At 39.7% G+C, this 18931-nt stretch overlaps 1 protein-coding gene across 3 annotated transcripts in view; it reads left to right on the top strand.

Moving 5' to 3' along the window:
- The first annotated feature begins 111 nt into the window (after nucleotides 1-111).
- tmod1 (tropomodulin 1) overlaps nucleotides 112-18931 on the top strand; it is a 22271-nt gene continuing 3451 nt past the window's right edge. Inside the window, exons 1-12 of one of the 3 annotated variants that reach the window (XM_084930842.1) lie at nucleotides 262-758; nucleotides 3818-3895; nucleotides 4017-4076; nucleotides 4302-4438; nucleotides 9767-9923; nucleotides 11965-12081; nucleotides 13749-13838; nucleotides 15395-15525; nucleotides 15790-15897; nucleotides 16957-17100; nucleotides 17466-17610; nucleotides 18282-18381. In XM_084930842.1, the coding sequence (XP_084786968.1) occupies nucleotides 4316-4438; nucleotides 9767-9923; nucleotides 11965-12081; nucleotides 13749-13838; nucleotides 15395-15525; nucleotides 15790-15897; nucleotides 16957-17100; nucleotides 17466-17610; nucleotides 18282-18381 (1115 nt within the window). In that variant the 5' untranslated portion in view covers nucleotides 262-758; nucleotides 3818-3895; nucleotides 4017-4076; nucleotides 4302-4315. Of the gene's footprint in view, nucleotides 759-3817; nucleotides 3896-4016; nucleotides 4077-4301; nucleotides 4439-9766; nucleotides 9924-11964; nucleotides 12082-13748; nucleotides 13839-15394; nucleotides 15526-15789; nucleotides 15898-16956; nucleotides 17101-17465; nucleotides 17611-18281; nucleotides 18382-18931 lie in introns of all 3 variants that reach the window. The other 2 variants (XM_084930844.1, XM_084930843.1) reach the window with 2 other exon arrangements.

The following is an 18931-nucleotide window of genomic DNA, read 5'->3' as shown; positions in this document are numbered from 1 at the left end:
TTATAATTTCACAATTTTAATGGATTTGAGTGGACTTAAGTTTTCAGTGTTAGAAACATACTGTAACGTGTCTGCACAAACATCTGTTACTCCACTTATTATTCTACAACAGTCAAATGTCTGCGCTTCAGCCAACCTAAATTAAATTTGGTGCTTATTGCAGAACCAATATAAACGGATTGGTACGGGTTTGCTCTCTGTACTTGTAAGAATACAATAACTTATTGCACAGTAAAATAATAGGGATCCAGAGTCCAGCACTTAAGCGGTTAACAGTCACCAAACTAACCGATATCCTACCCAGACTCTTGCAGCTCGAATGTAAACCATAAACGTTATCGTAAGCTACGCTACATAGTGAACCATTGTCCGATAATGGAGGCAGCGCATCTTCGTGACATCACAGGAGTGACACAGCAGCCGTGAGCGAGGAGAGGAGGAGGAGGATCTCTTCCCCAGAAGTTTGGTTTGCCCTTTGCTGGAGATGAGATTCAGTCCCAACAGCTCCACAGAGAGTCGACCAGAGCCGGGGGAGGAAACTTTGTGAGCACTGAAATCTTCTGGATTCAAGATTGTCCGCGGGTCATGGACGGTTTGATTTAGGGGAAATTTGGCGGATTCCCGGAGTTGCGCGCTTGCAGCGGACCGTACTTCGCACTGCTGCGACTCCAGGCGGCTGTGAAGGAAACCATATCTGGTCAAAGTATTCGTTGCTGTCACCCAGCGGGACCAGCCGGCTATAAATAGCGCTGGAGGAGGTAGGGAAATTAATGCATATATTATACTGCGGGCAGCAAAGCAGTCAAATAAGTTAAGGTCACTTCTCCGTGTTAAAACCGTGAACCGGATTACAGTTTAACATTTACTTAAAGTGGGAAAGTGGTTTTCTAGGAAAAATGAACACCAAATATAAGTTCCCCGTTTCTGTTTTTCATCATTTGGCTGCTGTAGGTTAAATATTAAACTGAAAGATGCAGATTGGGTGTTTGTTGTTGTTGTTGTTGTTTTTTTTTTATTATTGTGACTATTTGGACCAATCATAACTACATCTTTTAATTTAATTATTAAAGTTATTACAACTTTGCAGAAACAGGAGTTCAGAAGTATACAAAAGTTGCTGGTTTTCTGTGACCTCCACACATCCACTCTAGAAATAACTAAGCTGTGGAACTTCTATTTGTCAGTCATTTTTATTTTATGAGCACAGCTCTTAATGGTGCTTCAGAAGTCTGTGTTTACCTCCTGGTTTAGCCATGTATTATATTATCAGCTGGATTATAACAGCACTCATTGGTGATATTACACTTAACAAAAACATTATGACACTTTGACCTCCGCAGAATGAACAAATGGCCTGACCCCAGGTCCAAGGCAGCAAGTGAGCTACTTGGTCTGGTATACAGATCATGATATATGACTCTGTGCTGGCCCCAAAGCAAAAAAAAAAAGTGGCCACAGATGTGTTCAATGTCCTCAGCAAAATGAAGGATTATTTAACGTGTGGCGTTTAATGGTTTTGGTTGTATGCACAACTTCAATGCCAGGTCTAAATCTACGAACCAAACTGGCTTTTCTTTGGAGTGGCAGTAATAAAACACGCCATCCTTTCCACAGAGCTTATTTTCTGCCACATGCATTGTGACATGTGGCTGAGTAAAGGAGAACAGTTGTCTCTCAGCTGTTGTCTGCTGGGACATTTCAGATATCTGTGCAATTTTTACAACTGCTATCTTTCCTTTAGATTGTGTGGCACAAAACTAGGGTTTAATTCTTCAACTTTCCCAAATATGAGCAGAGTTAAGTGTGATTATTGTAGTTTTATTCCATTTCAGCATCAGACCTAGAACAAACTGAGCAGCTAAGATATGTTAGGGGTAATTTAATCAATTAAAATCACTTTTAATTTACTTTTTAGATATGTAGAGTTATGCTTATATTTGAATGTGAATCTGTGAAGTAGTTATGCACAAAGATGTTGTGGAGGTCATTTCAGCAGCCAGTAGAAGATGGCAACAAAGGCTTCACGTGCCATTTGTATGCTGTTTGAAAGCAGTTAACGAGGAGTTGCAAAAAGAAAAATCAAGTTACTTTAATATTGCTGCATGAGCTCATTTCTGTGATGAATATTTCAGTTTTCTTCACTCTGAGAGGATTTGTGAATATTGCAGAAATCTCTGCGTACTTCATGACTGAAAAAAATCTTGCCTTCACCCAGGAGTAGCTAACTTTTATACACGCAGTTTTAAAAAGACTTTAGTTCTGAAATCTTCTTTTTATCTTCTGCTCTCAGTTAGTGAAAGGCTGTGCTCATGCAAGACCAGTTGCCCTCCCAAGGTTTTACACATATCTGACTTGATTAATTATCCCGTATCAGTGGGCTATTCTTAGAGGCTTAAGGATTGGATAGGCCTGCTTTCAAGGGCAAGAGGCAAGTTAGATGTTTATGACTGCAGAGGGTACATTCTGGTTCAGGTCATTTTTAGTTGTTTTGCTCTTTCTGCCCAGTGAATGTCCTGTAATGAAGCAGAGGCTTATAGAAATGTTCTAAATACAGGCAAGTGTCTGTTCGATATCATCAGAACAGGTTGCAGTCTTCCAGTGGGCTTGCAGTGCTATTTGGAGTGCAGCCCAGTTCTTCATCTCTGGTTTTGGAAACTTGTCTTGACATGGAGTGAAAAGAGAAAGCAGAACAAAAGAACAACACGCTTGACCCCGCTTTTTAGGATTAAAGCCAAAGCACACTTGGTGACATCCCTAAGATCAAAAAGATAGGCTTTCTTTCACATTTGTGCTCCTCAAAAACACCATTTTCTGCACTTTGAACTCCAGCTCAATATTTTCTGCCTAATTTGAGATCATTCCCATCGCCTGATACAAGCTCAGTGAAGTTATAGTTAATGTTGTTATGTGGGCATCCATCGGTAGCAGCTCAACACTTGTCAGAGTCTGAACTAGAGCTTTAAGGAACTTGGGGCTTAGAGACCGTGTGCGCGCCCAGTGTTTGGTGCTCTGGTCCACAAATGTTCCACTGCAGCTCATCCATTTTCAGTCATCTGGTCACAGAGCCAAGACAGAGTTCGAGAGGAAGATTTGGAATGAGTCTTCATAGCTGTTTGAGAAAGAAACAAGAGCAAGACACGTTTACGGACAGCATATTTGACCTATCCAACATTTATAAAGTTTTCAGGGCAACACTTGGAGAAAATAAGCAGATGATCAGCAACAGGATATGTGCAAAATTACCAAGTGTCAAGCAAATAGGTGAAAACTTGTAAGCAAATCCAATTCAATCAGACAACTGCTTTTTGTCTAGTTGAATCAAATTGAAATGGTGAATGGTTAATTGTATATTTGCTGGTAGATGGGAATTGTTAGCTTTGAGAAGGCCTAGGTTAGCGCTTTTTATCTTTCCACTCTGTGCTAAGTTGTACTAACCTGCTGGCTGTAGCGTCATATTTAATCCAAAGATGTGAGTGTGGCACATGGAAACCTTTTGAGGGCATGAAAATGAACACTCCAACAGCTCTCAAAAACTATGTGACGATATAAGAGAAATGAAAAGAAGAAAATTTAAAGCATTACCAGTGAAAATGTTTGACAAATTCTCATACATTTCTTTTGCACTCAAAGAATTTCGTATTTTCAAGCCTTCTGTATTTCCGGACAGTTGCTTTCTGAGAAATCGGAGTAGTAGAGAAGAGATGACAAGCAGAGAAATATGAGGTTTCACTTCTTTCCATGTTCATGACGTACTATTGTTTTCTAATTCTGCGAGCTATTAATCTCTCTTCACACTATTTACTTCTGCCTCTTTCAGGTGTAATTGCTTTCCCAAGAGGGCTACGGGCACTTGGCTGCCTTTGCTGTTATTTTACCCGAGGTGGGGGTCATTAAGGTCAGTTTGTCTTCTGAATTCCACTGTTAAAGCATTGTGTTGCTTTTCTCTGATCCTTCAAACCCACTGTTATTCCAACATTCATTTTAATTACTCGCTTCTTGGTTGTTTCCATCCATAGATATAATCTACGCTCCTGATCTCCTACAGTTTGCCTTTTTCATTTGGAGGCGTTGCTGAGGTGAGAGAACAGTTTGAATATGCCTCACATGTTGAACACATCCCAAGAATAACAAAGAGCAAAGAGAATACAAGAAAATGATAAATACTGTTATGCTTTATTGCCACGTATATTCCCTCAAACAGTATAACTGTCAAATTGATTGCCGTCATTGCTCATAATTGATGTGTAAATATTTAATTTCTGTTGTTTTCCAAGATATTGTACTCTTCTTTCCCCCCCCAGGTGTGCTGTCCACAATGGCGCTTCTGAGGAAGGAGATGGAGAAGTACAGAGACATAGACGAGGACGAGCTGCTGAAGAAACTGTCAGAAGAAGAGTTGCAGCGGTTAGAGGATGAATTAGAGGAACTGGATCCTGATGTAAGTTTATAACATTGAAGTCCATAAGGAGAAGCTATGTCAGTATGTTGGTATCAGTGGGGATTAATGGGGGCATACATGCTCAGCAGACAGCACAATGTAATGTATCACATTGTATATCACTGGAGCTGCAGTGTGCTTTCGTTTGAGTTGCTGTTAGCTGGTAATTTCTGTTTTTAAAATAACATAAATCTTAGTTTTTATAGTGGTAGTACAGTAGCAATTGTTAAAATATGTTTGAAGGAAAGGACTGAAAACAAAAGTCTACAAAGCCATGGCATTTATGGTCAGGAGTTTACATAAACTCATCACGGGAATGAATGTCGTGATACTTTTGAGCTTTTAATGATTTCTTTGAGACATTTTTTCCCAGGGTGCATTGATTATAACCAGGGGTGCACATAAGTGGTCCGCAGGTGCGCATTCGCTGTCAAAATAAAAGACGCGCACCAGATAAGAAGTTGCAACGCGCGTTTGCTTACATATAAAAGGCACTGTTTTTGTCCGCTAGAGTGGGATTTTCACGGCATATTCTGCACCAAATCTCTGTGCGTTCATCATTTGTTTGAAGCCAGCTCACCTCCTGCAACCACTTTTCTGAGAATATGCGGTTCTTTTGCGGTTCGGACTCCTTCTGACATTTCTTTGGAGGTGGAGGAACACCAAAGTAATTGCTTAAAGGAGCTTGCTTCTTCGACATCTTTAAGAGTTCTAAACAAATGTCTGTCCTCCCCCAGAAAATCTTATGTACGCAAACACGCGTTGCAACTTCTTATCTGATGCGCGTCTTTTATTTTGACAGTGAATGCGCACCTGCGGACCACTTATGTGCACCCCTGATTATAACAGCATATATCTCTAATGACTTGTAAAAACAAGAATTGGGTGCACAAGCAGCAATTTATTTTGGATTTCCTCTGATCCACACTGGTCAAAAGTATATACAAAATAAAATAAAATAAAATATACATACACTCACTTACATTTTTTCATAAGTGGTGCTGAAGGTTCCATAGTCTCTTTTAAATTGACAAAGCCAAGGCCTACAACTGGTACTTTCTCTTTGCCAGCATAAAAAGGATTTGTTTCATAGCAGTTGTCTATTGCTCTGAGTATTGGTCACTACTCAGAGCAATAGAAAAGAGTAGATTTGCACAGATTGGGAAGGTCTCTTGGAGCCATTTCTAAACAAGTGCACATTCCAAGATGATTCAAAACAATTATGCGTAAGCACATCTTGTCTGGATGTGTCACCACTTTGCCAAGGTCTGGAAGAAAACCCAAACTGTCACCCTCAGATGAGGGATGGTTGTTCAGGAAAAACCCCAGGTTCAAGGTTACCAGAAACCAGAAACTACTGGAATACCAACTGCACAGGGAAGCCAGTTTTTACATCGCCATGCACTGAGAGGGTCCCACATGGACAAGTTAAAATCCCTCTTGGTAAAAGTTTTTTGGTCAGATTTGACAAAGATTGAGCTCTTTGGCCACAATGGCAACAGGCATGTTTGGAGAAGTAAAGATGAGGCTTTCAAACCTATGAACACTGTACCAACTCTCAAGCACGGTGGTGGTTGCATCATGCTCTGGGGCTGTTTTGCTGCTAGTGGTACTGATACATTGCTCAAATAGATGGAATTCTTCAACTTCACTTCACACTAGACTAAACATGGACAGAATTGGGTGTTCCAAATAAAACAGGTCAGCATTAAGCTTCTTTAATGGCCTTCCCGAACCTCCAGCCTTAACCATGTTGAAAATGTTTGGGATAACCTGTAAAGCTGGTTCCGTGCCACAAAATGAGCCAAAATAAATGAGCTCCACCAATTTTGCTTAGAAGAATTTGTTTAACATCTATTCCAAGTGCAACTTTCTAAGGGACGTTTAACCAAATATTAGTTGGGGTGTAATCCACACTTTTGACCTTGTGTGAATTAGAGAAAATCCTAAATGAAATAAATTCTTTATTCTTTATTTTTATGTTTTGAAGTCATTAAAGATAGATGCTGTATAGTCATTCCACCCTGGAAAAATATCAGTTCAAATAAATCATTTAGAGCATTTACCACAATGAGCGTATGCAAACTTTGGACCGCGACTGTATTAGAAGTTGCTGAGCGCAGATTAGATTCTCTGTGTAAAAGTATTACAACTAAACATGAAGGTCTTTTGTGTCTGTGGCAGTGTTTGATTCAGTAATACATGTAAAAATGGTGAAACAATAGAAAAATGAAGAGTGAAAGTGTGAAAAAGTAAAATACTAACCTTAAATTAATAACCTCTTGTTACTGTTTAGTCTTCCCTGTTATTCAAAGTATTTCTCCTTTTGTATTAAGTACAGCTAAAGCACTTATAATACTACATCAGCACTCGTGTTTATTCGCTGCTGCTTTTTATGATATGTTTATTTCTGCATTTGATTCTCGTCCACCGACAGACCACCGAGTAATAAATCAGGGGTCGAGGTGTGGACAGCTGCCGCAATAGCTGCCAGATGAATGTCTAACTCCTCATAAAGAGACCGGAGTCCCCCCTCAGTGCCAAGGGGATGACTCGAAGGGTATAATGTGGAGTAGATATGTGCGTGTGTTTGTTAGCGAGGCTCATGCCAGCAGTGAGTGACTGCAGGGACTCGCTGACGTAAACAGAGGAAACAGAGGAAACAGAGAGAAGCAGTGTGTATGTCCTTACCTTGTTTGTGCCTGTTTATGAGGGTCACCTGTTACACAACAGTAAAGTGCCCATTTGCTCTGACTGTAACATTCCCAGCACGGTTTCCCACATCAGTTCCAGTAAACAGACTGAAAGTTTGCACGCATGTCTGCCATTATTGATTATTCAGCAACAATTACAAGAACATTTTGTGTTTTACAACACACAGTACTGCCTCACAAGTGTACTGACCCAAGCTTGCTTCATACTCAGTTGTTTGATTGTGTGGATATATACAAATCACATGTAGAAAAAGTTCCAATCAAAGTGAAAAGTTTGGCATAGATTAAACCATCAAAATGGCTCTGAGACTGCAACTTCCCATTTTCAAAAAGTTGTAGAGAGCCTGTAGCTACAGAATAGACGGATATTTTCCTGAGGAGGTGGAGGTGGTGTTTTGCTGGCAGGTATTATTGGATATATTTATTAGAGCGTATGAAAGTTGAAATCTGTGCTGATGTTTGTTTGCATTTGTTGCAGGTGGTCATTTTTATTTGCGTTATAAATATGCTGGTATCTGAAATGGATCTTGATGTGTCGTATATCGTGAAATGATATCGTCTCAGCTTCAGGCTCATAGACACATAGACACACGTATTGTACATGTGACTGTTAGTTGATGGTTGCTGAGAGAAACAGAGGCCGACTCATGCTGTTAAAAATAAAATACTGGGACTGAGCACTGTAATCTACAGCTGATATAAGCTTTGTGTTGGTGATATCTTAGATTGTGCTGACTGCGCAAAGTGTTGGGTATGTTCGGTTGGGTTTTTTTAAAATTGCTGTACAACCAGATTATTATTTGGAAGCTCCTAATGTAAGGAGAGAGTCTGACTGAAGATGAACAACAGTGAGAAGCAAAAAGAGAAACAGACTTATAAAGAAAGGGAGGCCCCTAAGTGCTGAGAAGCAGATAAGATATGCAGCTATAAGTAGCACTTCTAAGAGCATGGTTTTGAATGTTGCTTTAGGTTCAAAATAACTTGGTGTGCACTAATGGTCTGGGAAATTTCTTGGTCCTGTGTTGAGCTAGAGAAGAGAGAGAGAATTATATGGTGTCATGCTGTCTAGGCCTGACATCATACAGTTCACTCAGCAGCTCATAAAACTTGTTACAGAAGAAAAAAAACCAAAGTCATTTGTTCTTAGCTTTGTGTTTTGCTTCAAAATATTACAAGACTTAACTAAAAGAGAAGTTTGAACAAGATAAAGAAAATAAAGCCACATAAGCACCTGTTCGAGACCACTTTAGCATGAGATAGCTGCTGACAGAGACATAGGGAAACATAAACTAAGTGATCTGGTGCCAACAAAGCTACTTACTGACTTTAATCCTAATATAAAGAAAGATATGCTATGTTGTGCTTGAAGGATGTGATTGAAAAGTCTGATTAGTGTAAATCATAGACTTTGCACTGCCCTGCTTTTGCAGTCAAAGAAGCTGCCCTCTGTTGACCATTAGAAAGAATGCAGGTGTAAGTCACTTCACTTTTCAGAAGCTACATACATCTTGACACCTTATGAGGTGAGATATGAGATACTTGGTTGGACTTAGTTAAAGCACTCAGAAATGCTTTAATTCTTTGTAGCTCGGATTCAACATGGTGCAGGAAACATTCCTCTGGGATTTTGGTCCATGTTTACACGATAGCATCACACAGTTGCTTCGGATTTGTTGTCGGCACATCACCGCAACCTGAAGATGCTCAATTGAGCTCTTGTGACTGTGGAGGCCATTTGCGTACAGTGAGCTCACTGTCACTGAGATGATTAGAACTTTATGACATGGAGCGTTAATGTCGCAGCAGCAAAAAATCTCATCATCTCACATCATCTCATCTGTTCTTAGCTGACAGCAGGTGTGGTCTTGTGCTATAAATCAGAGATGACTGTGTGGGAAAATCCCAGTCGATGAGTACTCACTGAAATATTCAGACCAGCCTGTCTGGCAAAAACAACAATGTTACATTCAAAGTCGCTCAAATCATCTTTGACTCCAGTTCTGGTGCTCGATTTAGACCTCAACAGGTAGTCTTGACCATGTCTGCATGATTGAGACCAAGCTGTTGCTATGTGATTGGCTTCTTAGCAGGGATAGCTCAGTAGGTAGAGTGGTGGCCCCATGATCGGAAGGTTGGGGGTTCGATTCCCCTGAACAGCTACCCTGAGGTACCCCTGAGCAAGGTACCGTCCCTACACACCGCTCCCCGGGCGCCCAATGGCTGCCCACTGCTTCACTGAGTGAATGGGTTAAATGCAGAGAGGAATTTCCCCACGGGGATCAATAAAGTACACTTTCTTTCTTTCTTCTTTCTTGGAGCGTATACAGTCTCTGCTACCAAGTTCTGTGGAAAAAAAACGAAAACCTTTTTAACATGATAGAATGAGTAGAAAGGCACTTTGGGAAACTCAAGGATTCATTCTCCGGGGAATGAATATTGAGTTACATTAGGCTGGATCGGAATTGTAAAGCAGGGAGCAAGTCTGGCTAAAAGCATCTAAAAATTCCTTCACACTTCACACAGTGTAAAGCATAGACTGGTCAAATTAGCAAAAGTATGGGTTATTTTTCCAACATGCAATACCAACATATTGTAAATGTAAATCCGTGTCTAGAATGCATTGTTGCCTGCTGGGATGCGCCAGAAGGACCAGACAAAGAAAGCACCAACAGGGACGTTTCAAAGAGACAACCTCCTGGCCCATCTGGAGAAACAGGCCAAAGAGCATCCTGACAAAGAAGACCTGGTGCCCTACACCGGGGAGAAGAGAGGTAGGAACTGGTGTGTTTAATAAAAATCAAGTTAATCAGGCAAATGTTTTCATGATTAATCTTTTTATTAAGATATTATTGTTATTATTATTAATAAATGAAAGCTGTTTAAAGCTTCCTTAAATATGATTTAAATGATGGTGTTACTTTGTAATTAAACAAATATCTCTGGACTCGTGGATGGATTTTAAAAAGGCAAATTGATCAGTGAAAACAGCCAACCTGTAGCTCAGGTGTTAACACTTAAACTTGGTTTATCAGAAATCCACAGCGTAGACACAGACTTGACTGGTGGTGAAGAACTTCAGCCATGTCAAACTCTTTAAACTCTATAAAGTTTCTTTCTGTTTTTCTGACTTTTGTTACGTTCTGATTTGCTGGTGTTGTTGCTTTGGGACTCACTCCACTTGCCACAGCTTTTGCCATGCCCTCAGCGGTGCCATGACATTTAACCAAGACAGGTCACACGTGACTTTCCAAAAACTGCTCTCACAACTCCTCTCACAGAGCCACGTGTTCATATGAGCATCAGAAAAAATGTCTGGCTGAAACTCGAGGAGCAAGCCACACAAATACAGACATAGCAAACCTATCGGTAAAGACATCTCTTTGCTTCTAGAGTCAGCCGCTTGTCAGGTGTGACATGAAAGCATACTCACTTCACACAGCTTGTGTAACAGAACTGATTTTGGCAACTGGACTGACCTTGTCTTACATGTCCTCACCTTAGACTGACAGTTACATTCAAATTCCATACTACTGTATGTACTGTATTCAGTACTAGTTATAGGTTCTAACAGGTTGATGGTCTTCATTGTTTTTGTAATTCACATTTACTTAGCTTTTGTTCTGTCTTTTTTATACATGACCTTCTATGACAAAAGAGTGAGCCTTTGTTAATGGTAGTAGCAATGAAAATGATTGCTGTGTTTCAGGAATAACAGAGAGTGACAGACAGTCATTCATGTTCACATACACACCTACACCCGATTTAGAATGTCCAATTAACCTAACATGGGAGGACCGCAGGAGGAAGCCAGAGTATCCAAGGAGAACCCACAGAGGCACAGAGAGAACATGCTAACGTCACACAGAAACACCCCGACTGTCTAGTGGATTTGACACCCCTCGCTGTGAGGGGACAATCCACTTCTGGAAAAAAGTCGTTTATGCCATTATTTTAAGAAATAAAAACAATATATCGCAGAGTTATCATAGTTTTTTTTTATTATTATTTTCTTACTAGTTTTTAATTTTACTTCATTTTGACTTTTTGTTAATTCAGTTTAGTTTCAGTTTGTTTCCAGAGTGGGTTTGCTTGTTTCAGTTTAGCTTTTATTGTTTGAAAATGTTTAGCTTTCATTAGTTTCAATCTTTATTTCTTATTATTTTATTTACAGCAAACGCCAGAGGCAAGAACTATGAAAAATCAGTGTAGATATTACAATATAAATACAAACTTTTCAACTTTTTGGCCTCAATAGAAGCACTCATCAAATCCTCATCAGGCAGTTTATAATAAATGACAAGGAAAAAACATTTAATCTGTAATTGTATTTTAGCTTAGTTTTCCAAATTCACAAAATCTTTTCCATCAGTTTTATTTTTTTTCAAAGGTGTAGTTTTTTTTTTTTTTTTCATTTTAGTTCACAAAAATATGTGTTCATGCCTAATTTCAGTTTTTATTACTTTAGTTTTTAGTTTTATTTTTAACTTTAATAACCTCAATACACAGCAGTTCAACAAATTCAACCTTAGAGAGAAATTCAGTGCATATACTATGAAGCTGCATTTCCACTGCATGCGGTCACACCACACAAGATGTATAGAAATTTTGGGTAATTTTGAGAAAAAATGCTACTTAAGAAGCAAATCTGTAGCCATAGAGGTCCCTAAATTGACAAAAATCCAGGAAAAAACTGGAGTCTGTCAAATGTAACTTGTAAGCTAAATGCTAAATTAAAGTTACTGATAATTGTCATTGTAATAGTAGCGCTTGCAGTCACTTACTTTGCATAAAATATATCCCCTCATATTACAGGGAAAGCCTGGGTGCCTAAAACAAGAGTGGATCCAATCATAGAGTCTGTGACTCTGGAGCCGGAGTTAGAAGAAGCCCTGTCCAGTGCTACCGATGCTGAACTCTGTGATATTGCAGGTAACTATCACACAACATCTCTCTGTAGGCTAATTTTCTCTGTAGGCTAATTTTTCCAAGAAAATGAACAAATAAAAGTACTTAAGTTTAATTGGATTTTACGTCTGCACACGTAGCTGAACTGTAACTTTTCTCCATTTCAAGAGTTGTTTCTATATATTTCTATATGAAGATTTTAGGCATGCTCTCACTAATGAATGTAAGTAGACTACCATAGGTGTAACTAGCCCTTGTTAATCTAACTTTCACTCATTTCCTCTAGCACTCCTTTCATCTTCATTCCACTCTTACCGTTCAACTCTTCATCATCATCATCTGTACCTTCATTTTCTGGATCTTTCTATCTATTAGTTCATCACCGCCCAGGGTATCTGTACGCTGCACATAGTCCTGCATGGAATAACTCTGGTCTTCTGTGACATTTGTGCTTTTTGTTTTACTTTGTAGTCGACGTATTGTTGCATGTGCGGACCGTGCATTGTATTTAACAAAAAACTTAGTTCATGCAGGGCGATTGGACCTGCTGGTACATTTTTTTGCATAGTGGGGAAGGACGATGTAAGCTACATCACAAAAAATTGTAAAAATGATATTAATAACGATGTAGAAAACACCCAGTGTTTTATCAGCCTACAGCTTGCAGGTGGCGGCAGTTGGGAATGTAAGTGCATGACACCGCTATAGCAGGTATGATATGATATGACGCAGCTCTACTTTACACACTGCAGTTATTGTCATTTGCTGGATTTTGTCTGAATAGTGTTTGAAGTTATTTTTCTTTGCCTTAAAATATAAAAATAATAACTTTTTCAATGTCCATACCATCAGGAGAAACTCGAGCTGCCATTAAAACAGTGTTGCTGATGTTTCAGGGTTTTTTCTGTCTGTTTCGTTTGTTTGTTTTTAGCCTGCCTGAGTTATTGCAGTCGATGTGCTGAACTTATTATATTAAGGATGACAGTGAGTTGACTTTGTGGGAAGTATGCTTACTTATACCATGTAAACACATTTAGTTTTAACCACTGTCTGAGTAATTACAAGACAATGCATACTTCATGTGTGACAAAAATATTATCCAACCCTGCTGCTGTTAGAAGACGGAGATTTAAAATGAGAAATGCTCGTGGTGAACAAGCCTCTTAGCTTGTTGCAATACACGCACTTCACTGCATTCAGTAATCAAATAAACAGTCAGATACTCTCAATCTCTCTGACAAAGAAACAAGGCAAAGATTCTCTGTTAATTGTGTCCTCAGAGTAACTGCTTGGCTGGAAACATATTTCAGATTTCCTGCTGCCAGAGCACATCATAGATTTTTTGCCTTGGCTGGCTGATATCTCATTATTTGTTATAACAAATAAAGTATCTTGCACATTGATTTGGCTTCAGCCTGCTAAGAGCAGAAGGTCAGCTGTGGTTGCAGAAGTCAAAGCCAGTACACGGGAGCTGAATCCATACAGTGTGCAGGTTTTTTTCTTTCTTTCTTTTTTTCTCATGCTTGCCTTGATTGCAATGCTGAAAGCGACTGGTGCATGGTGGTCTGGTGTAAGGTTGCAAGCCAATCAATAAGTCCACTCAGTGTCAGCACTGCTCTCTTGCTTTCTCTTTCTCGATCCTTTTTTTTCTCAAGAAATGTTCATTCTTCAGTCTCCTTCTCTTCTTCCAGCCATCCTGGGCATGCACACGCTGATGAGTAACCAGCAGTACTATGAAGCCCTGGCCAGCAGCACTATAGTCAACAAGCAAGGCCTTAACAGTATGTGAAACACATACATGCTTGCACTCACCTACCAAAATGTATACTACTGGACACAAGTACACATGAATTACAGGGACTTCCAAGAAACAAGTAAAAGGACTCTAAAATAAAGCCGATCACTCAACTAGTACCAAAAAATTGCATCATTTAAGAAAAATGCTGCAGTTGGATTGGAATAAAGTGTGATCTCATGTTTGCAGAATGTTTATTTTACCAAAAACAGTGCATGCGCATATTTTTTCTGTTTTGCACTTGATACATGCACAAATAATGTGAAACAGGTTAAAGTAAACTAGATAGGTAGATAAAAGAGTATAAGCACACATACATTTTGCTATTATCCTGCCAGGAATACACTATCGCTGGTTCATCTGTTTGCACTTCATGTTATGCTACATCGTGTAAACGATTGAATTCTGGGATTACTTTTAGCTCTCCTTCACAGGTTAATGAGCTATTGTTTATCTTGTGTGGTGGCTCATCCTATAGTTACGCTTCCAGCTCTAAACAGAGACTGAGCATCTCACATCCAAATATGACTACCTTATAAAGCAGGGGTGCCCAATCCCAGTCCTCGAGAGCTACCGTCCTGCAGCTTTTAGATGCATCCCTACTCCAACACAGCTGAATCAAATAGTTTGATTACCTCTTCAGCATGCCATCAAGTTTGGCAAAGGCCTGATAACAAGCCATTCATTTGATTCAGGTTTGTTGGAACAAGGATGCATCTAAAAGCTGCAGGACGGTAGCTCTCGAGGACTGGGATTGGGCACCCCTGTTATAAAGCAACCCAGAGTCTCCTGCTGAAGTTGTCACTCTGTTTTGAGTAGTGATACAGAGGAGGGCACAAAAACCCTTTTTACAAAAGCATTGGTCCATATTAACCTTAATGACTCAATCTCAGAGATTTGCAATCCATTACTAAAGTAGGTGCACATTTCTCGTGCTGGTGAACCAAACGGATTCTAGTTTTTCCGTATTTTAGATCTTCTGCTGCAGAGCACTTACAACGAGGTACTCTGTACAGCTTTTGCAAAGTATAAAAAATATCATTTTGAAAATCTCCTGAGGTTATTGTGGCCAAATACTAATACTCTGCTCTGCAAAAAACTATCATTGGAAGTACGCTTAATCACCTTCTTAAGATTGATACCAATCCCCTGTCAGTAAAATAAATGTGAAGCTACACAGATGTTTAGCCTGGATTACCATAAAAAGGGGGCAAGCATAGAGAAGAAGAACAGCATTTCTGAACCAGCAGAGTACTCCACGACAAAAGCAACACGGAATGTGGAAAACTATACTTTCACCAACAAAATGTGTTCGCTTTGCTTGACACAAGCAAAGTCTCAAGCAATCATCCAGAAAATGCTGTTTACAGTGTTTAGAGTCGCAGATTCAGAAATTGGGTCAACTACTTAATGGAGAGGCTTGTTTTTTGTGCTGCTTTTGAAATGAGATTTAGTCCAATCAGACCCTGAGTAAAGCAAATTTATCCATCAGCAGTCTGATTTTGTAAATATATTTTATATTATACGTGTGTTGCACCCCAGGTGTGATCCAGTGTACCCAGTACAAGCCAGTCCCTGATGAGGAGCCCAACTCCACTGATGTAGAGGAAACTCTGTTGAGAGTAAAGAGGAATGATCCCGACCTGGTAGAAGTCAACCTCAATAACATCAAGGTAAGAATGCTGGGTTGTGTTAAAAAAAAAAAAAAAGAGAGAGAGAGACAGTGCAGGTTTAATAATCTATATCTATTATAAAAATTATATTTAAATTTGGATGTATATTGGATTTGGTTTCAAGTTTTATACATAAACTTCAAGCATTTGTTTCCTTATGAATCACAGCAATTAATATGTTTTTACTGTTTATGACAAGGGAAAATGCAAAAATACATAGAAATAAGTTTTTCAACATTTAATTTTTTGTTTTTCTGTACCCAGAATATTCCTATCCCAACTCTGAAGGCATATGCCGAGGCTCTGATGAAGAACACAGTGGTGGAGAGATTCAGTATTGTAGGAACAAGGAGCAATGACCCTGTAGCATTTGTAAGTCTAATGCTTTTCAACCTAACTTGCTTTTTTTCAGTTCTCTTTCCTTTTTATCTTAACAGCTTCCCAGTTTTTCACTTTTTATCATTAATGGGGATGAGTCCTATTTTGACAAACACTATGAAGATTAAAATAAATATGTTGCGGTTTGACAAAGTTCCTCCTAAACAGATCAAAATACACCAAGAGGGTAAAAAAGCAGGGCGTAAACAAAAAGAAGAAAAAGCTCTGCAGAACAAGAGCAAGATATCCAAACTCAAGGCAACAAGGAAAATTAGTCCCAACAATACAGAAAAGAAATGTGACGCAAATAAGAGTATATGTGGAGTCAAGCAGATGATCAGACAAAGGGAAAATGGTAAATGGCCTGCATTTGTATAGCGCCTTACTCAGTCCCTAAGGACCCCAAAGCACTTTACACTACATTCAGTCATTCACACAGGCAATGGCAAGCTACATTGTGGCCACAGCTGCCCTGGGGCGCACTGACAGAGGCGAGGCTGCCGGACACTGGCACCACCGGGCCCTCTGACCACCACCAGTAGGTAAACATGGGGTTAGTATCTTGCCTAAGGATATTTGGCATGCAGCCAGGAGGCAGCCTGGGATCAAACCACCGACCTTCTGATTAGTGGCTGACCTGCTCTGCCACCTGAGCTACAGCAACCCCAGATTTTAGAATGAGACATAGGTGGACACAAGTGGCAGATAGCACAGTGGAAGGAACTCGGATAGGTGAAGACACAGAAGGAAACAAGCAGGAAATGAGAAGAAAAATAAAGAAGAAAAAAATAAAGACAGGAAGTGAGGGCACAGATGACGCACAAGGAATAGCAGTTACCAAAATGAAGCAGGAGATGGAAACAAGCAAGACGAGGGAACTAACACAGACAAAACAGAGACTAAGAGTAGGAAACAGTGGAGACATTTGTACAATATGAACAGAAGAAAAACCAAATCAAAATCAAAACGGGGCCCAAACCACAACGAAAGCCTGACAAGAACAGCCTGGCTTCAAAGCTGTTCCTGAATACAAAGTGCTGTGTGTTTTCTCAGGCCCTGGCAGAGATGTTGAAAGTTAACACGATGCTCAAGAGTCTGAACGTTGAGTCCAACTTCATAACAGGGACTGGAATCCTGGCCCTCATAGAGTCGCTGCAGAATAACACCACACTATTGGAGCTCAAGATAGACAATCAGGTAAAAGCTCACACCCTCCATAGAGTACAGACAGATTTAAACACACTGGAACAGTATGTATGTGTCATGCAGTGTACACAGTTCATCATTGCCACTTTGGTCTAATGCTCGCTGATTGCATTGCAATGTCTCATATGCCATAGTTGGACATCTGTGACTCATTGCCCACTAATGCCTACTTTTATTTCTCTCCTTGTTCTTGGCCCTTTCTTTTTTGCTTTTCAAGTCCAGTTATTGATTGAAATCAACTTTTTTTTAAACCCTCAATCCCAACACTGATTTTTTTTTTTTTTGCCTTTAATCATCTATTCCTCTCTCGTCTTCCTCTCTCCACCATCCTTTCCTGCACTCTCTGTGAACTCCAGAGTCAGCCCTTAGGCAACAAAGTGGAGATGGAAATAGCCAACATGCTGGAGAAAAACACCACATTGCTGAAGTTTGGGTATCATTTCACCCAGCAGGGTCCACGCCTCCGGGGCTCCAATGCCATGATGAACAACAATGACCTGGGTGGGTACACACACCTGCATGATCACTGTATGGATGTGGCATTAGGTCTCGAACTGACAAAGCGTCAAGTAAATACTCTAATTAAAGTTTATTTTCATTCTTTTAGTTATGTCTTTTAGTAATGTTTCATTTGGCAGAGTTAGACGTTAGTATGGGCATGAGTGCACTTTATCATCACTATATCTCCTTGAGTTCTACTTCAATCAGAGGCTAATAGAAGAATGAGAGTGATATCATCAGTTGCTTACTCAGTAGAGCTGCCAAAAAGCCTCAGCCAATCATAACAGTACCTTCCTGAGTTATGACCTCAGCACTAAGAAAAGCCTGTGAGCGTGAGAGAGAACATAATGAAGCGAGTGAGTGGAGTGTTTCCTGTCATGCACAAATTTTACCAGTAATTGTTGTGTTTGCTGACCTGATTTTCAACTTTTTCCCCCCAAAATATTTACTTTGTACAACAAACTAGGGCAGAATAAATCCTCTCTGACTCGATTGCTGTAACATTCACACTACAGAATGTAGCTTCAAAACTAAATTAGATGTGGATATGATTTTGTTTGTGTTTTGTTTTAAATGGTCTTACTATCTTCTTGTATTTTGTGTATATATATAATGTTCAAAACCACTTTACATCATTTATGATGCTTTCTCTTCCCCACGTCATCTTTAAGCCCGGGTCGTCAGGTCGGAGACAGACGGCTCTTTCACCCTCACTCTATCTGTCCCTGAGCTGGAGAGGGCCTTTGGGAAAAAGTTCAAGTCTAAGACTAAGTAAAAAAAAAAAAAAAGTACAGTACAGTCACACACTGTATGACCGCCCAGCCTTGCCTTTCTGCTGCCAACATCTCCCAGTTCTTTTCCGGACTACCGGAAGCTCTGCTGCCTCCTGTCATACTCTTCTGAGAGTTTCTGTTGCTTGTCCACATCTTCACTCTTTTAATCATCTCTAGCTTATGGAGACTGCTCTTTAGTCCCACGGCATTCCTGAAATAGCGCAAAAATCTTGCAATTCTGGAAACATGTAGATGAGATAACTACCTGTATAAAAAAAAGAAAGAATCTCATAGCACAGAATTTGACTTTGAAATTATGCTGTATTATTTCTATACTGACTTTGAGTGATTAGTCTTTGGTCTTTCTGCTCTTTTCATCTGCATTTTTGGAGGAATTTGGTTCCTCCTGTTTTTTCACTCCTTTCCAAAGCCCCAAAAGTGGACCCACAGGACTCTCATGGAGTCTCTGATCACTTTTTAGTAATTAGTTTCTGGTTGTTGAACATGCATTATTACGTGATCTTGAGACAGAATTTTCTTCAGAGCTG

This window comes from Perissodus microlepis, chromosome 6 (assembly GCF_051167445.1).
Source record: "Perissodus microlepis isolate ML-2025 ecotype Zambia chromosome 6, ASM5116744v1, whole genome shotgun sequence".
Classification (NCBI taxonomy): domain Eukaryota; kingdom Metazoa; phylum Chordata; class Actinopteri; order Cichliformes; family Cichlidae; genus Perissodus; species Perissodus microlepis.
Note: the sequence above shows the minus strand (reverse complement) of the source record. Positions and strands in the feature narration are given on the sequence as shown.